Here is a 20,142-nt window from a genome sequence, read left to right as displayed (position 1 = left end):
CCCGCTTGAGTTGACAGAGATCATCAACTAATTACAGGCAATGCTTTTATCTCGTATTGATAAAACCTGAAGTTTGTTATATTGTAAATTGTGAAATGTATATCAATATGTGATGATTTTAAAGTGGTTTTGGTCATGTTGTAAGCTTGTATCTACGTTCACTCTCAGCAACTTGCTAATGACAAGAGAGCAGAAAATAAATGCACATTAAAGTTGTCTTCTCTCCAAGTCATTGCTTTTTTAGACATCCAACCACTAACCTTACTAAACATGTACACAAAACACTCATATTACATGTTATTAAGTTTTATCTAAGGCAAAAATCAAGCATCACGTCCCAATAGACTTGCCTTCTTTATCTAGTTGCAGTAAAAGTATACAGTAAAAATTAATGACCTAACTCAGCCAAGTTGTCAAGTCAACTTCCTGACCTAGTCACCTCGGAGAATCCGACCCCAAGTCATGGGTTTGCCAACTATGGTCGAGCCTAAAGGTTCTAGGCAATGAGACTGTATTCAATGCCCAGGCCTGCCTAGCTGCACACATAATGATTTACAAGCTCTACTTTTGTTAATTTTATATGGAACAGCAGGTGGGTGGGACTTGTAGAAACACGAACCACGTAGAGGAAGAAGAGGAAGAACACACGATGTACGTGGAAAAACTCGGACGAGGAAAAAACCACGGGAAGCTCTACCTAGGTGCACACCCGCAACCCTAGGAGAGAAGGAAATTCTATTTCACTTAATTCAACACTTATACATAAGTGACAATATAAAGAAGGAGAGAGGAGAAGCCGCCTAGGGTACCGAGCCCACCTCGGTACCCACGCCCCATAGAATCGGGTCCAGATATGGACCCGGTTCCCACAACAACATATTCTAACACTCCCCCTCAAGCTTGGGATACATGTCAAACATGCCAAGCTTGCTAACATTCTTTTCGAATGAAGAAGTACAAAGCCCTTTAGTTAGGACGTCTGCAACTTGATCTTCAGACTTCATATATGGCAGAATCAGCTCCCTTGAGTCAATGCGTTCCCGGATAAAATGACGGTCAATCTCCACATGTTTGGTCCTGTCGTGTAGAACTGGATTATTGGCAAGATTAATCGCAGACTTGTTGTCACAGTACATCTTCATTTTATCTCCCAGTTCCACACCAATATCAGTCAAAAGAATCTTCAGCCACAGCATCTCTGTAACCCCCATTGCAACAGCCCTGTACTCAGCCTCAACACTAGACCTCGAACATACTTCTTGCCTCTTACTTCTCCAAACAACTAGGTTACCTCCAAGAAAGATACAATACCCTGTAGTGGACCTCCTTGTGTCAGTGCAACCTGCCCAATCTGCATCTGAGTAGCCCTCAATAGTAAGTTTGTCTTGTCGAGTATACAGCAGTCCTTTTCCTGGGTCATTCTTTAGATATCCCAACACTCTTTCTGCACTCTTCCAGTGACAATCCGTGGGAGCATGCATAAATTGACTTAGCACATTTACCGCATACGTGATATCAGGGCGAGTTAGAGTAAGATAGATAAGCTTGCCGACTAGCCTCTGATATCGCCCTTTTCCTTCCTCATCCAGAATAGTGCCCGTCTTGATACTTATCTTAGTCCCCGACTCCATAGGAGTAAGATAGGGCCTACAACCAAGTTTACCTGTCTCCTTTAGTAAGTCAAGAGTGTACTTCCTTTGATTCATAACCAGCCCTGTCTCTGATCGAGCAATCTCTATCCCCAGAAAGTATCTCAGCTTACCCAGATCCTTGAGGTCGAATTCTTTAGCTAATCTCTCCTTCATCTTTCTGTTTTCTTCTTCATCACTGCCAGTGACAATCATATCATCAACGTAGACAAGGAGAAGACTCACCAGACCATCTCTCTGCTTTATGAATAGGGTATGATCTCCATTTCCTTGCTTGTACCCAGTAGACTTCATAACGATCCTTAGTCTCTCAAACCAAGCTCTAGGCGACTGCTTCAGGCCATACAAAGCTTTCTTGAGGTGACAACATTTTCCCTCTTGAACATACCCGGGAGGCATGCTCATATAGACTTCTTCCTCCAGATGGCCGTTCAAGAACGCATTTTTAACATCAAGCTGGTCCATGCGCCACTTCCTGTGCACAGCAAGAGCAAGAATAACCCTCACGGTCTTCAACTTTGCAACAGGGGCAAAGGTCTCAAGATAGTCGATCCCATACTTCTGGCTGAACCCCTTTGCAACCAGACGAGCTTTATATCGATCTACAGTGCCATCAGGTTTGTACTTCACGTTGTAAACCCACTTAGAGCCAACTAAGTGTGTCCCTTTAGGGATATCAACAACTTCCCATGTTTTGTTCTTAGCTAACGCACCCATCTCCTCCGTCATAGCATGTAACCACTTGGGATCATCCTTAGCATCATCCACCGACCTGGGAATAACAACTTTGGATAAGGTTGTGATAAAACACTTGTAATTTGTACTGAGCTTAGCATAAGAAACAAATCTCTGAATAGGGTGAGAAGTACATGACCTGGTGCCTTTGCGCAAAGCAATAGGGAGCTCTTCATTCGATGGACTTGGGTCATCCGAGGAGATCACAGGATTGGGATTGGTTCTATCCTCATCACCAACATCTTCCACTGTAGCTTTCTCCTTTCTGACATAAACCTGGCCAAACAAGTGATCCCGGGCAACAGTGGGCTGAGCATCCACCGTGACCCCTTCCATATGACTGCCCTTCTCATTACTGACCGTGACTGTGTCAATCACACTGGGACTAACCTTGTACTCCAAAAACTCCATAAACTGAATCAACTGATTAGAAGAATACTCTTCCCCTTTGTTCCCAAGATACTCCCCCTGAAGAGGATTCACCGGAAAATACGACTCATGTTCATGAAATGTGACATCCCTCGAAACATACACTTTGGAAGTAGTGGGATCCACACATTTGTACCCCTTCTGAGTGGAAGAGTACCCAAAGAAAACTCCTTTAATAGACCGGGGATCAAGTTTTTTGAGAGTAGGGCTATGATTATGCACAAAACAACTGCACCCAAAGACACGAGGAGTAAGAGGCCACGGATTCTGAGTGGGCCACAGGGTAGAATAAGGAGACTGACCATCCAACACCCTAGTAGGCATACGGTTAATGAGATGTGCACTAGTGAGAAGTGCATCACCCCAATACCGCTTAGGGACATGACGTTGGAACATAATGGCCCGGGTAACATTCAAAAGATGACGATTTTTTCGTTCAGCTATATCATTTTGAGGAGGGGTATAACTACAAGAGGTTTCATGAACAATACCCTTGCCTTTCAAGAAATCATCAAGGGATTGGGAGACATATTCCCTTGCATTATCCGTACGGAAAGCTTGAACAGTTGTATGGAATTGAGTCTCAACAAAGGCAACAAAGTTTTTCACAACTGCTGGAACCTCACTACGTTCTCGCAACAAGTACACGAACGTACATCTAGAGTAATCATCAATAAGCGTCAAAAAATAGTGACAACCACCACACGTGGGTACGCCAGAAGGACCCCAAACATCGGAATGAACTAAGGCAAACGGATGAGTGGTTTTATTCAATGAAATAGGGTACGAAGCCCTGACATGTTTAGCCAATTGACACACTTCACAAGCGAAGGAGTCAATGGAGACAGAAGCAAACAAATGAGGAAACAACTTCTTTATTAACGGAAAGGGGAGATGTCCAAGACGCTCGTGCCATCGCAGAACAGTAGATCTATCGTTCACACCAGACAAGTGACCACTCGTGGCAGAAATCAATGCTGAAGCAACTTTTACCGGCAGCCTGTAGAGCCCATCAGTAACCGAACCAATCCCAATCTTCTTCCCCGTCACCAAGTCCTGCAGAGAACAGTGATCAGCAGAAAAAATCAGATTACAGTTTAATTCTTTAGTAATACTGCTGACAGAGAGTAAGTTCAAGAGTAAGTTCACAGGAATATTTGGAACATGCAGGGCATTGTGGAGACGGTATTTGTTCAACAGGGACAAGCTCCCTTTCCCAGCCACAGAGATAGAAGACCCATCTGCCATAGACACACGTTGCTTGCCAGAGGAAAGTTGATATTCTTGAAAGAGTTTAGAGTCCCCTGTCATGTGGTGAGTGGCTCCACTATCAACAATCCAATCGCCAAGAGAAGGGTTACCTTGATCAGTCGAGGCAACGAGGGCTTGGGCTAGCTGAGTGGAGGACTCCGCAGGGGTAGTAGATAGGCGGCTGATGTACGCCTGTAGCTCCTTGAGTTGGATCAGGGGACAGCTTGGACTTTGCACCACTAGAAGGATTGCTCTGACTGGAATCAGACACAGAAGGGCTACGCTTGCCAGAGGGAGGACGACCTCTGACCAGTCTCTTCTCGGGATGAAGATCCCAACAGAAATCCACCGAATGCCCCAACTTGTTGCAATGAGTGCAATGCCGGGCAGGACGCTACCCAGTCCCTGAGGCACGGCTGACAAAGGCAGAAGGGCCATGACCGGTGTCAAGATGCATCACCTGGCGACGTTCTTCTTCAGACTCAACACGAGCATATACTTCCTCTATCCCCGAAATCTCATCACCATTAAGAATCTGGCTACGAATAGACTCAAATTCATCCCGCAGGCCTCCCAGAAACAGAAACGTACGGTCCATCCATTCCTTTTCCCAGTAGAGGGAATGATCTGAACCGCACTTCCACTCATCAGTCACATGATAATCTAGCTCCTCCCATTTGGTCTTCAGGGCAGCATAGAAGGCAGCCACAGACAAGTCACCCTGTGTCAGGGAGTAAATACTGCGTTTAATCTGATAGGTGCGCAGATGTCTCTTCTTGCAACCATACATCTTTGCAAGCACAGTCCACATATCGAAAGAGGTCGGCTTCCGCAGAATGAGGGGCTGGATATCGGAGGACACGGAGCTGATAATCCACACCTTCACCTGGCTGTCCTCCAACGCCCACGTCGCCCATTGAGGATCAGATTTGATGGGCGCAGGTTTGTCGCCAGTGATGTAAGAGAGACGCCCACGGCTAGTAATCCCAATCTCGAGAGCGGCAGACCAAGATAGGTAATTGTCCTTGGTCAGACGGATGGAGGTGACCTGGATCGGCACGTTCTCAGTCTTGGAGACGCTGCCCGCGTCAAGAACGGCATCTTTTTGAGTCCCCATCGCTTCTGCCATCACAAACAAGCACACAGCAACAAGAGGCACAGAAACGGAGAGTTGACGGCGGCGGGAATGAGGCAGCGGCGACGGAAGGCAGGCGACGGCGCAAAACAGAGGCCACCCACGGTGGCAGAAACCTAGAACGGGCCGAACGGAGGACTGCGGAGGCGCAACCAGCGGCAGAACGGAGGACGGCGGCGGCAGAGCAGGGCGACGTCACAAGGGCAGCAGCGGCGCCGGAACTTCAATGGCGTCGGGCGACGAAAAACTTCCACGTCTAACGATCCTCGGGAAAAAAACTCTTCTCCAACTTCGATGGCTCTGATACCATGTAGAAACACGAACCCCGTAGAGGAAGAAGAGGAAGAACACACGATGTACGTGGAAAAACCTCGGACGAGGAAAAAACCACGGGAAGCTCTACCTAGGTGCACACCCGCAACCCTAGGAGAGAAGGAAATTCTATTTCACTTAATTCAACACTTATACATAAGTGACAATATAAAGAAGGAGAGAGGAGAAGCCGCCTAGGGTACCGAGCCCACCTCGGTACCCGCGCCCCATAGAATCGGGTCCAGATATGGACCCGGTTCCCACAACAACATATTCTAACAGGACTAAATCTTATTATTTACATATTCTATTGTTTATATTTTATAAGCCTAATTTTATGATTTTATATGCTTTGTTGTTGTAATCTTGTTATTAAGCATGTACATCTACTTGAATTTCTTTTTGTTTGTCATAGTTATCAAGATCTAAACCTGTTAGACAGCACCTCTATTGGTCAACGTAAGCTTTTCTTGAGTTGTTGTTTGACCAACAACTTGGAAAGTGCTTAGTGCAAGTGGTTTTTTCTAATTGTCAATAATCTAGAAAATTTATATAAGGTGATCTTTCAGAGCAACACTATTTTTTGACAAAATATATACTGACAAATATATAATAAATGAGCTAGTAGAAATCTATAACTGAAATAAAACTATGTTGAACACTATACCTAATTTAAAGTTGAAAAAGGAAAAGACTCATGGGGTCACACATGATAGAAATCTAGCACCAATATCTGTAACCAGAAAACAGCACTCACGCAGGAAGATAGAGATAGAGAGAGAGAGAGGGAGAGAGAGAGAGAGGGAAAGAGAGAATGAAAACAAGAAGAAACTGAGGAGAAGAAGCCGTAGCCAAAATGGTTTGCACGGCCTCTATTTATAATCCCATTTCCAGAATTCTAAGAGTCTCCAATCGTAGAATCCTAGGAGATTTCACAAGCTCCAAGGACATTAATTACATCATAGAAACCTAAGAGACTTCACATATAACAAGGATATTAACTACAACATAGAATCCTAGGAGACTCTTCACATGTTACAAGGACATTAAATATCTTAACACATTCTACAAGGAGGTGGAATCCTAAGAGACTCCTCTTCAACGTGCTGGTGAAGGATTTATATTTTAACACCCTCCCTCAAGTTGTGCATGGTTTTGCACCATGTACAACTTGCCTTTTAGAAACCAGAATCGTTCCTTTGTTAATCCTTTTGTAAATAAGTCTGCAACTTGTTCATCTGTACGAACATAAATAGGCTGAATCTCCTTGTCTTCCACCTTTTGTCTAACAAAGTGTTGATCAATCTCAATGTGCTTTGTTCGACCATGTTGTACGGGATTAAAGGCAATGTTAATAGCGCTTTGATTATCGCACATTAACATTGATGTTTTAATCTTTTCTCCAATGTCTTCTAGCAAATGTCTAACCCATGTAACTTCAGCAGTACCTGCAGCCATGCATCTGTATTCAGCTTCAGTGCTGGATCTTGCTACTGCCTTTTGCTTTCGACAACTCCAAGACACAAGATTACGTCCAATGAAAATACAAAAACCAGAAATGGACTTTCTTTGATCGGGATCTCCAGCCCAATCTGCATCTGTGAATGTCATAAGTTGATGTCCAGTAGTTATATTTTCACTCTTACCATAAACTAAGCCATCTCTTGCTGTCCCTTTAAGATATCTTAATATTCTTTTGACAGCATCCATGTGAGTATCTTTAGGTGCATGCATAAATTGAGATACTTGATTCACAGCATATATAATATCTGGTCTAGTAAATGTAAGATATTGAAGTGCCCCAACAATACTTCGATATTGCGTAGGATCTTCATATAACTCCCCATCTTGAGCACTTAGTCTTTGATTTAGAACACTAGGAGTTCCAACAGGCTTACAATCAGACATACCTGACTTTTTCAGCAGATCCAACGTGTATTTCTGTTGTGTCAATGTGAGGCGATTATTGTCCCTATCAATCTCCACTCCAAGAAAGAATCGTAAATCACCAAGCTCTTTCATTTTGAAGTTTTGCATCATCAAAACTTTAGCTTCTTCTATGTGTTTTTCTGAATTGCCTGTGATAACAATATCATCAACATATATAAGAAGTAAAGTAAATATGTTTTCCTTTCGATAAATGAAAAGAGAGTGATCTAGAGGACATCTCCGAAAACCACATTCTTGAATCTTGCAAGAGAAACTGTCAAACCACGAACGTGAGGCCTGTTTAAGTCCATAAATAGATTTTCTTAGTTTGCAAACCCATGCATGAGAGTCTCCTTTCGTGTATCCTGGAGGTTGTTCCATATATACTTCCTCCCTTAAATCACCATGAAGAAAAGCATTCTTCACGTCCATTTGATGTAGTCTCCATCCATATTCAACTGCCAATGATATAATCACGCGAATTGTTCCCATTTTGATCACAGGGCTGAATGTCTCATCATAATCTTCTCCATATTGTTGTGTAAACCCTTTTGCTACTAACCTTGCTTTGTGTCTTTCTATGCTGCCGTCAGGTTTGTATTTAATTTTGTATACCCATTTGGAGCCCACTACGTTCTTTTCGTGTGGCCTCGGAACGATCTCCCATGTTCCACATTCATGCAAGGCATCCATTTCTTCTTTCATAGCCTTTCTCCAATGATGTGATTTTGATGCTTGATCAAATGAAGTAGGTTCTTCCTCCTTGCCAACTTTTGCCATGAATAACTGAAAATCAAGTGATAAAGAATCATAGCTAACCCACCTGTGAATGGGATGACGAATGCGTTGGGATCTTCTAAGGTGGGGCATGTTGTCTTCTTCACTGTGAGCATCTCTGTCCCTTAGTCGTCGACTGTAGATAAGACCCGAATACCGATGTGCATCGTTGCTCTGTTCTTCATTATTGTTTTCGTGATGACTTGATGACTGTGTTGGATCTTCTTGATTTTCACTTTGAGCCATATCCGACGGTTGTATTGCTCTCTCTGAATCTTCACTTTGAGGCACATCATTTTCTATAACAGGATCTGCATTAAATAACTGTGTACTGGTCCAGGGATCATAAGATTCAATGGTCATAGGCATTTCATTTGTATTATCAAAACTATGTTCATCAAAAATGACATTTCTTGAAGTTTTGATACGTTTAGTTGTTGGATCATAGCATCGAAAACCTTTATATTCATCAGCATATCCAACGAATCTACATTGAATCGCTTTGTCTTGAAACTTGTTCCTCAAGGCAGCATCAACGTGAACATAGCATACACAACCAAAAACCTTCAAGTTCTTGTAATCAGGTTGTTTGCCTAAGAGTGTAAAATATGGCGATTTAGACATCAAGAGTGTCATAGGCAAACAATTTATTATGTATACAGCAGTATGGAAGGCTTCAGTCCACAAGGAAATGGGCACATTAGTATCATGCATCATGCTCATGGCGCTTTCAACTATATGTCGATGTTTCCGCTCAACTACACCATTTTGTTGTGGTGTGTAAGGGCAGGAAATTTGTCTAGTTATCCCTTTTTCACGTAGAAATTCAATAAAATCAAGCGAGGAATATTCTCCCCCTCCATCACATTGAAAATGCACCACATTGGATGAAAATTTAGTTTGAATCATGGCATAGAAGTTTCGAAATATGTGAGGTACTTCTGATTTGTGTTTCATGAAGTAAATCCAGGTGAAACGTGAGTAAGAGTCAATGAATAAGACATAATATCTTGACCCAGACATGGAATCAATAGGGGCTGGCCCCCATACATCAGAAAAAATAGTTTCAAAAGGTTTGGAAGCCCTTTGATTTATATTATGGAAAGGTAAAACATGACTCTTACAAAGTCCACAACTTGAACATTTTTTGACACTTGAAGTAAGAGGTAAACTTGATCTTGGAATGAGACTATCTGTGACAAGTTTTTCAATGAAATGTCGACCACAGTGTCCTAGCCGACTATGCCACAAATCAGACTCCAAAAATTGGTTAGGGCCCCTTACTTTTGATTGAAAATGGCAAGAACTTGGCACTGATGACGCATTATGAGAAAGAGAAAATGTCTTCAATCCTATATCAAAAGTGGATGAATCCTTGGGTAGACATTCCTTGAGGACGTACATATTCCCTTGACGCTCCCCTCTAGCGAACATTTTCTTCGTTTGGAGGTCCTTGACATAGACAGAAGAAGGTGTGAATTCAACAGAAGAGCTTGTATCATCAATGAGTTTAGAAATGGATATGATGTTCTTTTTGATATTGGGAGCAAGAACAACATTAGACAGTGATAGAGACGAGGATGACAATGGAATATGTGCATTTCCAATATGTGTAATAGGATGAGATTTTCCATCACCTGTTATAATGCAACTTCTACCGTAATGAGGGGATAAGTTAGTCAATTTATCTGCATTTCCTGTCACATGGGTAGCTGCACCTGAATCCAAGAACCATTCTCCTTGCTCATTTTGCTTTATAGTCATCTTTGAGAATGCGGTCATCAATAGCTGTTGCATATCTTCAGCGGTGGATTTAGAACTTTGTCCTCCTTGTTTATAATCATGTCTTACCCCTTTGTTTTTATTTTGAGGATTAAACCAACATTGTGCCTTCATGTGTCCTTTCTTGTTGCACTGAAAACAAATTGGTATTTTTCTTGAAGTGTCCAAAGGAGACATACCTTGGTTATGTGGTGTTGGTAGAATGCCACGACCACCATGGTTGGAGTTCCCATGGCTCTTACCAAACTTTACATTCATAGCCAATACATTTTGGGAGTTCCCTTGATCAGTCCTTTCAATGACTCTTTTCATATTCATTTCATGTTGGAGAAGTTTACCTTGTAGTTCGTTGAAGGAAGGCAGAACAGGAAGGACCTCAAGAGCTGTAATAAAAGCATGATAATCATGCCCAAGTCCATTCAAGGTTTGCTGCACCTTTTCCTTATCAGAAATGTTATTCCCTGAGGCAGCAAGTTGGTCTGCGACGGCCTTAATACGCCCCAAATAATCCATGATAGACGTTGAACCTTTGCTCAAATTCTGAAATTCTTTCTTTAAGTACATAATTCGAGCTTCTGATATTTGGGAAAAGGTATAAGCAAGGGTTTCCCATAATTCTTCTGCAGTACAATCATCAGAAACTGAAAGTAACACTTGTTGAGATAAAGTGGACAAAATATACGCAACCAGACTTTGATCACGTCTCATCCACATAGCATGTTCAGGATTGTTGTCTTCATGAACAGCAATAACTTCTCCTGCCTCATTTTTTATTTCCTGTAAGACGGATATTGGTGGAGCCTTTGTTGAACCATCGAGATGTCCAAAGAGGCCTTGACTTCTTATGAAAGGCATGATTTGCCTTTTCCAGATAAGATAATTCTCATGGTTGAGTTTTTCGGTAATAAGGTGAGGAAGAAAACTTGAGGACATGCTAGAATGCGAAAGGTTTTCCATGACAGCAGAAAGGAATGGTATATAGGTAGAAGATGAGAGGGAAAGAAGACACGATATAACAAGATGTGTCCTTGGGTAAGCAAGAAGAAAAAGGAACAAGAATTGCGCAAGAAAAAAGTAAATTCAGGATAGAGACAAGATGAGAAAAGAGTTCTAACCAGATCAGACCTGTTTGGGCATTTCGTTTGGTAGAGATAACGTAACCTGGCGCTCTGATACCATGATAGAAATCTAGCACCAATATCTGTAACCAGAAAACAGCACTCACGCAGGAAGATAGAGATAGAGAGAGAGAGAGGGAGAGAGAGAGAGAGGGAAAGAGAGAATGAAAACAAGAAGAAACTGAGGAGAAGAAGCCGTAGCCAAAATGGTTTGCACGGCCTCTATTTATAATCCCATTTCCAAAATTCTAAGAGTCTCCAATCGTAGAATCCTAGGAGATTTCACAAGCTCCAAGGACATTAATTACATCATAGAAACCTAAGAGACTTCACATATAACAAGGATATTAACTACAACATAGAATCCTAGGAGACTCTTCACATGTTACAAGGACATTAAATATCTTAACACATTCTACAAGGAGGTGGAATCCTAAGAGACTCCTCTTCAACGTGCTGGTGAAGGATTTATATTTTAACAACACACACACACAAAGTGAAAATACTGGGCTACCTGATTGTAAATGATTATATTTCTACTTTTTCTACCCTTCGGCTTCTTGTCTCTTTTTCTACTCTTCCACTTCTTTCTTTTCTTTCTTTCCTTTTCTTCCTTTTTGTCATTTCTTATTTGTTCATATATTATTATTAATCTACGTATAGATCATAGCACTGAAATATATGCAGTTGTGAGTCGATTAGTAAGTTTACCATAAAAGATAGATAGTAAAAACCATCAAGCCATCAATAGGTTATATATATGAGGCCATGCATTGTGCTAACGAACAAATAAAGGTAACTTGATATAAGTTTCTGAAAATATAGTAAAATTATTTGGTATCATGATTATGTAAGTTTTTTTTTTTCATCTTATTTATTGTGAAACAGGTTTTTTTATATGGTTATGAAGCAAAATATGCACTGATGGAAGATGAGAAAACCAATTTTGGAAGCAAAAGACAATTTTTGCTTTGAAATCCACATGAAGCATCATAGTAAAGCCCACCTCTCCAACTCAGTGTAGCACTGCAATATGCCACATTGTAACTAACAAAGTAAACAACAAGACAGACCCCCCCGTATCTAGGGGTATCAACTAGTATCATGTGATATGGGGTCAATGCCAAAAAAGAAAAAACATCTGAGCCACTCTTTTTTTTTTTTTTGAGTTGGACATCTAGCCCCCGTCCCGCAGCTTCTAAACACTTACAACTTCAGCGAAGGTGAGATTTTGCTGCTTTGAGGGAAACAACATCAATTTGACATTAGATTTGCACATGAAAGATTGATTTAGAGGTTTCCAATTTCTTCCATGAAAGGTATAAAATCTCTCCCTTTACAGTAAATTTCTATTGCCTTGTGAAAATTATCCTAAATTTATATTGTTTTGTAAAGAAATACCTTCAAATGAACCCTCACAGAAATGGTGCACAGGTTTTGGAACATGATCGGTTGAAAATCTCTTTTGCAAGTCTTGTACACAAGATTTATCAGCAAGGATCTGTCAACCAAAACACCAGTAGCCAAGATGCATGAAAATGTATGGTACCTGCAGCTACCTAACTAATGAAGTCGTGTAACAACCCCTCTTTTAAAGGGTATGAAGTATGAACACATGTCTATGGTACGACTCAAGCCAACCCACCTACTTCCAATCCTAACTTCTTTTACATTTGCCTCCTAATTACCCTAGGCGGCTACCAATATCCTCCCTTTGAAAAATACCTTTTCATCAAGGTATGAATATGGGAAACCAATGATGCAGTTGGATAGAGTCTTCCCATGTGGAGATAGTTGTGTCTTTGTCTTTGCCATACATTGGGTAACTGATTGCCCTAACCTGCAAACAACTTGGCCACAAGATTCAGAATGGAGCAAGTGCATCCTGTGGGATGGAAGGCAAGTGAGAAGAGCTAGTAAAGTGTGGCCCTGATAGCAGGGTTTCAGCGGTGAAACATGAAGATGGGCCAAATAATAGAATCAATCCTCAAAAAATTGAAGTTTGTAAGCAATATGTCCAATTCGTTTTAGGATTTGAAAGGGAACCCAAATATTTGGCTAACAGCTTATGCACTCTAACTGCACTTCATTGTACCTTGCCTATAGGAGAACTTTTAGAAAGCATTTGGATGACACTCCAAAACTCTTGGAGGTCCTGGTTTTGGCTCCAAAAAAGCATTTTCTGGGGTGCTTGGGTGACATCAAAACTGGGTTTGAGAAATACTTAGTTTTGACAAAACCTGGTTTTCCAAAGAGTCGAAAACCTGACAGATCCCAGGTTATTCACAAAAAATTAGGTGTTGGGTGTGTCACCCACACACACACAAATCAGGTTCTCAAAACTCATTAAAAATTTAAGTTTTCACAAAACTATGTAAAATGAGGGTGTCATATAAATGCCTCCTTCAGGTACATCCAGTCTGCCTACTTATCTCAATGATACTTGTTATGCTGCTAAATTATGTGACCGAAACCAACTTTTAATAACTTTCACCACCTATATGTGTGTGTGCGTGTGTGCATGTGTGTGTGTGTGTGTGCATGTGTCTGCAGCCAAAGTTAAAAGAAATATAAATTGTTTTTTAATTCCTAAGTTTAAAAAAAATGAGTCTGTTTTTGTAATATAAACAAAATGTAACTGTTTTTGTAATATAACTAAATATAGTTATAGCTAAGTAATTTTATAAAGAAATAGAAAGATGGGTTTAAAACGGTGTCAGGGTTGAAGGATGGGTTGTTTGTGTGTGTGTGTGTTTGGGTGTGTGTGTTGATACTGTCTTCCCCCAAAGTCCATCTCTCCCTCCCTCCATCCGCACCCCCCAACCCTCCCCAGAAGTCTTAAAACCCTCTCTCTCTCTCTCTCGTTTGTGTGTGTGTGTTGATACTGCCTTCCCCAAAAGTCCATCTCTCCCTCCCTCCATCCGCACCCCCAACCCTCCCCAAAAGTCTTAAAACCCTCTCTCTCTCTCTCTCTCTCTCTGTGGGTGGGGGGGTTTCGCTTCACTTGCCCTAAGACATAGGGAGAACTACAAGTTTTTTTTTTTAGCATTCTAAAATATATTTGGGGGTTTGAATTGGGTGAGACCAAGACCCAATCCAAGCCCGACCTGCTTGTCATGTGCAGCCGCATTGGTATATACCACCATACTGATGCAAGTACCTGGGCCATTTCAACGTACCTATGTCACAGTTCTCATTAAAACCTCAAGGTTAGTTGACAGCAAAGATAGGCTTACCATTGTATACCTCTATGAAGCTACAGTGAAGCAAAGAGGCCACTAGAGATAACTTGAAGTTAAAAAATAAGTAATACATGCCTATATGGAGAATCATAAACCAAAAGTGGACTAACCAACTTCATTGTGTAAGCAGAATACCATTTCAATCTTGCCTTAAGGTATTCTGCCACGTTTAAAATGGATAGAGAGGTGAACAAAGGTTTGTTGAATAGCACTGGCATATTAGTCATTGAGTCAAGCATACAAGATGCCATCCAATCGTGGGATGGAAATATATGATAATTGCCAAGGTAACATGAGAAGAAATGCAGTCATTTTGAACAGGACAACCATGCATTAAGGTATTATACGCAAGACTTCATTTTATTTTTCATAATTGTATTTTAATAATTTTATATGTTAGTTCTCATAATGTTTTATTTGTATTTAGATATGTGGTGGAATACATTCTGGAGTGACTGCCCAAACCTTAGAAGTTCTGCAATTAGAACCCTCAGTTCAGCATGCAGTGCAAATGGATGTGAAAACATTGGAGTGTTGTCACAAATATCCATAGTAAGAAAAAGAACACAATCTAGAAGTAAAAGGTTGAATGACCTTGTTCATGCCAATATAATATATATTAAAGATGTTTTCTTATTTATTTTAGGCAATTAGAAAAAAATTTCAGCAAGGGTAGATCTCAAGTTGATCTTATAAACTTAAAGAACTTAATGTGTTGAATGAGTTGAAGAAGAACCATCCACCATATTTTAAGAGTAGGATCTTGAGCGGTTGAACATCCAAGGAACATAGGATGGTGATCATAAAGAGCCTGTAAATATTGGTGAGGATGTTGAAGTTGAAAAAGATGATCGAAATGAAATGACGATGAGAATAAAACTGAACAATGATAAGAAGATGATATTTTTCATTTGTTGTTTGCATTGAACAAGTTCATTTGGTGTTGTAAAGACCTTCAAGTTTAAAGTTTAAAGTTTAAACATATTCCTTGATGTGTAATGATTTATGAATTATGATTATGTTATGTTAATTTGATGAATTTTATGTATCAGCATTATTTATAACATGTTTTCATAAAAACCATACTTTCTTATTTTTCCTGATTTTTATTTATTTTTTCAAGTTTTTAGATTTTTTAAACATTAAAAAAACAATGTACAATTTTTTATAATATGGTACAGCATAACTGTTGCCCAACCGATACACATCATGGTAGGCACTTTACAACATTGGTCATAATACATTGTGATCAACCAGGAAGTAGATCAACAAAATTACATTTTTGTGTACCTTGTGTACATAGAGAGAGAGGGCAAGATGATGCTGTTGCATTCTGCCTAACAGTAACGCACGCTCCTCGTATAGAGCATCCAAAGGAAGGCGCTTCAACAAATTCTCTGGGTTATATCCAGTTGTGTTCTCTAATGCAGAGATCAACTTTCGCCTAGTAGGGGAATACTCTTCCTCATTCCACTTTTTCTGAGCAGAAAGCGAAGCATAGCAATCAAGAACTTGGGAAAGATAGAATTGCACCTGAAAGCATATTCCACCATGTCAGCAGAGACTTATAAAAGTGAGATATGCAACGAATGTAATATAAGAAGAATAAGAGACAATATACCAATTCATTCTGAAGGTTGGCCGTGATCCCATGCTCGTTCATAGAAAGCATGTGTTCCAAGTAAGTTGCCTGCATTTGTGGTGAATGTTGTTTTAAGTAAGAATTAACCAGATCTGGTGGAACACCCCCAGACAGGAAAAGCTCAATAGTTTCTGATGGATGCCTTTCAAGAACTCTCATAGAAAAGTCCAGAACAAGTATAGGATCAGATCCACATAGAGGCTGCAAAAACAGAATCAAAGAAAGGTCAGCTATTGAGACAAAGTTGCAGAAAATAAAGTGACCAGGTAAGAACTATTAACTTATTGTATGATAACAAATTAAAGGAGTACTTCAGGTCAGTTTAGGAAAAATCATATTGGGTTTTGAACCCAGGCGTGAAAATCTACTATATTTGTATGTTAATTACATGAAGATTTTTCAAATGCCAGTTTGCATTCTAAAAAAAGTGTAGGACAACTTGGCACACCTAAGATGCCAAGCAACTTAGCAACCAATTATATCCACAAGTAAGAAGGTCAAGAGAAATAGCATCTCATTATTTCAGAAACTGGGACCAAGCAAAACTAACAAACATTAAATCAGCAGAAAACCATACCTTAAGGTATTGAAGAACCATCTCTGGAGTGAACTTGTGGACGGGATCAGCATGATCACTGTCTGTTTCTTCTACTAATTGGCTGAGAAGATTAAGTGCCTCACGATGCATGTCATTGCATTTCAATAACTCAATTAGAACCAAGTAAAACTTATGCTGCCTTAGGAAGCCCTCACAGATTTTTACATTACAATAGTTGGGACCTTTCAATAGCTCTAATGCACTTGATGATTGCCCAGTGAGCAACAGAGCTTGAATTAGTGCAGTATCAAGAATAGATGCGATTTCTCTAGCACCTGAACTTACATGGACATCAACATGGCTCTGGAAGACAACTTGATTTATGAGAACTCAGAACTGTAGAATGACAATGCCTTGCATAACAGAACCTTTAAACAAATATCATTATAAAGCTGCAAAGCAGAACCAAAAGGTAGACAACTTCGAATAAGAGAGAACATTGATCTTCAAATTTTTAGAATCCATTTAGAGTTCAAATAGTCATACAGCAGTTCCTGGAAGTACTAGATTTGAAGCCTTTATGTGAAAGGAATTAAAACAGAGAGATAAATCCATCTTGCTGGATAAAACCACATACGAGCATATTCTGACTGAAGACTATGTCCGGATCCACAATCCAATGATGAAAACATTATAAAAAAAATATCAACCACATGCATGTGCATTGGTTTCACATGCACATAGATCCACATGACATGATGAGACACCATAATGAATTAATACTTTTGAATTTAGTCAAATTTAATGATGTTGTTTCCTCTTAGAATCACAGAAGAGATGAGCCGACACTACTGCAAACTGACATGCTGCACAAATTTATGCTCTTGTCCTCTCTTTTTTGCCATGAGCTACCATGCTTCACTAAACACTTCTAAAAACAAACGATAATTTCCAGGGAGTAGTGTGAATCATCCTCTTAGATACTGTATGACACTACTTCTATCCTTCTCATAAATTTGTGAGACAAAAATTTCCATCCAACAGAATAAGTAAATGTTTTCCAACAGATACAAGAGATGTCACAAATAAACTCCACAAGTTGGCAATGGAAAAAAAATTAGCAACACCAATAACACCAACCAAGCTTCAGAAGATCAAAGAAATGTGATAAGCAAAGCAAATTAGATTCACTGGATAGAAGAGGGAACCATATAATGAGGACAGCATCAATGACCATTCAATGCATAAATAGTAGAAGTTGGATATATCACCATAGTAATTTGAGGTACTGATGCTAATGGTGAAATGGCAGCCTAACAGATTACTGTATTAACTATTAACGACAGATTTATACGGGATATTGCAAAGCCACAGTTCTCTACCTACAGATTTACATGGGAGAGTGCAAAGCCACGATATGCTTTTTCTTGATGCATCACTAACATTTTCGGATGGCCTTTGACAGCATAACTTCTCCCTACAGTAATCCAGAAGGCATGAAGTTCTTTAACATTTGTAACCCTCATTTTCCAGAAATCACAACTGACAACTTTTGCTTAAAGTCCAAAGCCTAGACTCCAGAGAGCTCATATAATCTACAGAACTCATGCATATTATGAACTTCATTTATTAATATTTGCTCAAGAGAACTGTCAAGTACAACTGAAGGTGAAGACCTACCAAGAAGTGAGAAAAACAAATGATAGCTGGCTGGGCAGATGTTAACCTATTCTTAGACTCTTAACGGACAATTGTGTGCCTGCTTTGATTCCTGCTTTGTTCCAGAACTAAATAACGTGTACAAAAAACCAAGCGAATAACAATTTTACAGAAGGTTGTGAGGCAGATGAAAAACTGAAAGTAACTTAACCAAGACAATGCAAAAAAGGGAAAAGCATAATATACACTATTTTGGACTAACTCTTACCTTTCTTAAACGGGTTGGCTGATAGTAATCAGATGAAGCAATACTACCCTGCACAGCATCTGCAACTGCTTCTTCTGTTCCTTCTGAAGTAGCCTTCTCAATTACAGTGTTTCTCTTTTTCTGCAAAAACTTGATAAGAGCTACAAGGGCATTATGGCTCATCTTCTTCTGTTCCAATGCTGCTATATCAGTAGATTCCACTGGCGTCTCTGGAATCCTTGAAGGAGATGTTCCCTCCATGTCATCTGAGACATCAGATGGCATCCTAGAAAGAAGTGAAGCATCGGAATGTGACTCCAGCCCCCCAGATTCAGGAAGATCCGGTGCTTTTGGAAGAAGTATAAATGGATAAAGAGACAGAACAGAATTGATATCCACTTTAGAGGCTGCAAACTGGTCCATGGCTTCCTCATAGTTTCCACTATCAAACAGGTGATGTCCGTATCTGATTATGAGAACAATTAGAGACATATAAATCAACTCCCTGGACTATCACTTGTTCAAAATAGATTAGATCAGCTCATTCATCAGATAACAAAACACTTGTAAGCAAATGAAATTCACTTCTTCCTCCATTAATTATACATGAAACTTCAAGATAATATTCAATTTCTTTCATACAGCTCAGAGCAGGCAAGATGCAGAAGCCTATTACAGGTGTAAATTGGAGAAGCATGTGAATACATGTATACCACTCTATCACAGGTAACTTTTCTTCTTCTAAGTGTTTGTGTGCCCAAGGCATACAAGAAGCCAAGAGAGTCTTAACAGCCAGTCCTTTCCTAGAGGAATAGAAGACAAATTTAACCAGGCAGAACACATGGAGGCTAAGGCAACCAGACCATTCATGCTGGGACAATTTTAGTGTTAGGAGTCAGTCTAAGCCACCTTGTTAGGCGTCTGTTAAGCTTAGTAATTTGCATTAGTATGTGCTTTCGTTTGTTTTAGTGTGTGGTTAATGGGTCGGTTAATGAACCCAGTACTTGGGTCGGGAAAGGTATTAGAAAGCCTAACCCAACCCACTTAATGCTTGTATATAAGCAGGGGATTACAACCCTAACACGAATGAAATTTTCGCTGTTAAGAAGTGGAGCCTGGGCTTTCACCGAGAGTTGGTGTGCGTGAGTGCTGTTTAGCGTAAAGTCCTCACATTGGTATCAGAGCTAGAACTATGGCTGCGTCCAGCAAGGTGACCTCGAAGGATGTTATGGCTGCCGTAGAAGCCCATCAAGAACACTTGGAGGAGACAACGGAGATTATGAATCGTCATCTGCAGGCAGTCGAACACCAGAATATGGAGGCTGAAGCATGGATGCAGACGTTCATGGCAAAGCATTCCTAGTTGATGTCCTTGATGCGAGAAATGTTGAAGTCAGGCAAAGAAACAGGATCGACCAATGCCAATCGCACGGAGACCGCTGACAGTGAGTTGCAATCTCCCAATCTAAATGCTCCCCCTCCTCCATCTTCTTCTCGATCTTCAATCTCGCCTCTGCATCCACCTCCACTGCTGGCAATAGGAGGCACACTGATGGCCTCACCGGCAGTCAGGGATAGAGGGCTGGGTCCATCGCCATGGAAGTAACACAAGATGGATTTTCCCCATTTCTCCGGTGAGGATCCCTTAAGTTGGATCTTCAAGGCAAAACAATTTTTTGATTGCCACAATATTGAAG

The 20,142-nt window shown here is 40.4% G+C and overlaps 1 protein-coding gene across 1 annotated transcript in view; it reads right to left on the bottom strand.

Moving 5' to 3' along the window:
• Positions 1-20,142, bottom strand: part of LOC116257010 (vacuolar sorting protein 39) — a 54,826-nt gene that overhangs the window by 5,312 nt on the left and 29,372 nt on the right. Inside the window, 4 exon segments of the mRNA XM_031633596.2 lie at positions 15,650-15,892; positions 15,981-16,202; positions 16,579-16,902; positions 18,467-18,911. Of these exon segments, the coding sequence (XP_031489456.1) occupies positions 15,650-15,892; positions 15,981-16,202; positions 16,579-16,902; positions 18,467-18,911 (1,234 nt within the window).

The sequence above is a fragment of the Nymphaea colorata genome, chromosome 7 (assembly GCF_008831285.2).
Source record: "Nymphaea colorata isolate Beijing-Zhang1983 chromosome 7, ASM883128v2, whole genome shotgun sequence".
Taxonomy (NCBI): domain Eukaryota; kingdom Viridiplantae; phylum Streptophyta; class Magnoliopsida; order Nymphaeales; family Nymphaeaceae; genus Nymphaea; species Nymphaea colorata.
This window is presented reverse-complemented; position numbering and strand designations above follow the sequence as displayed.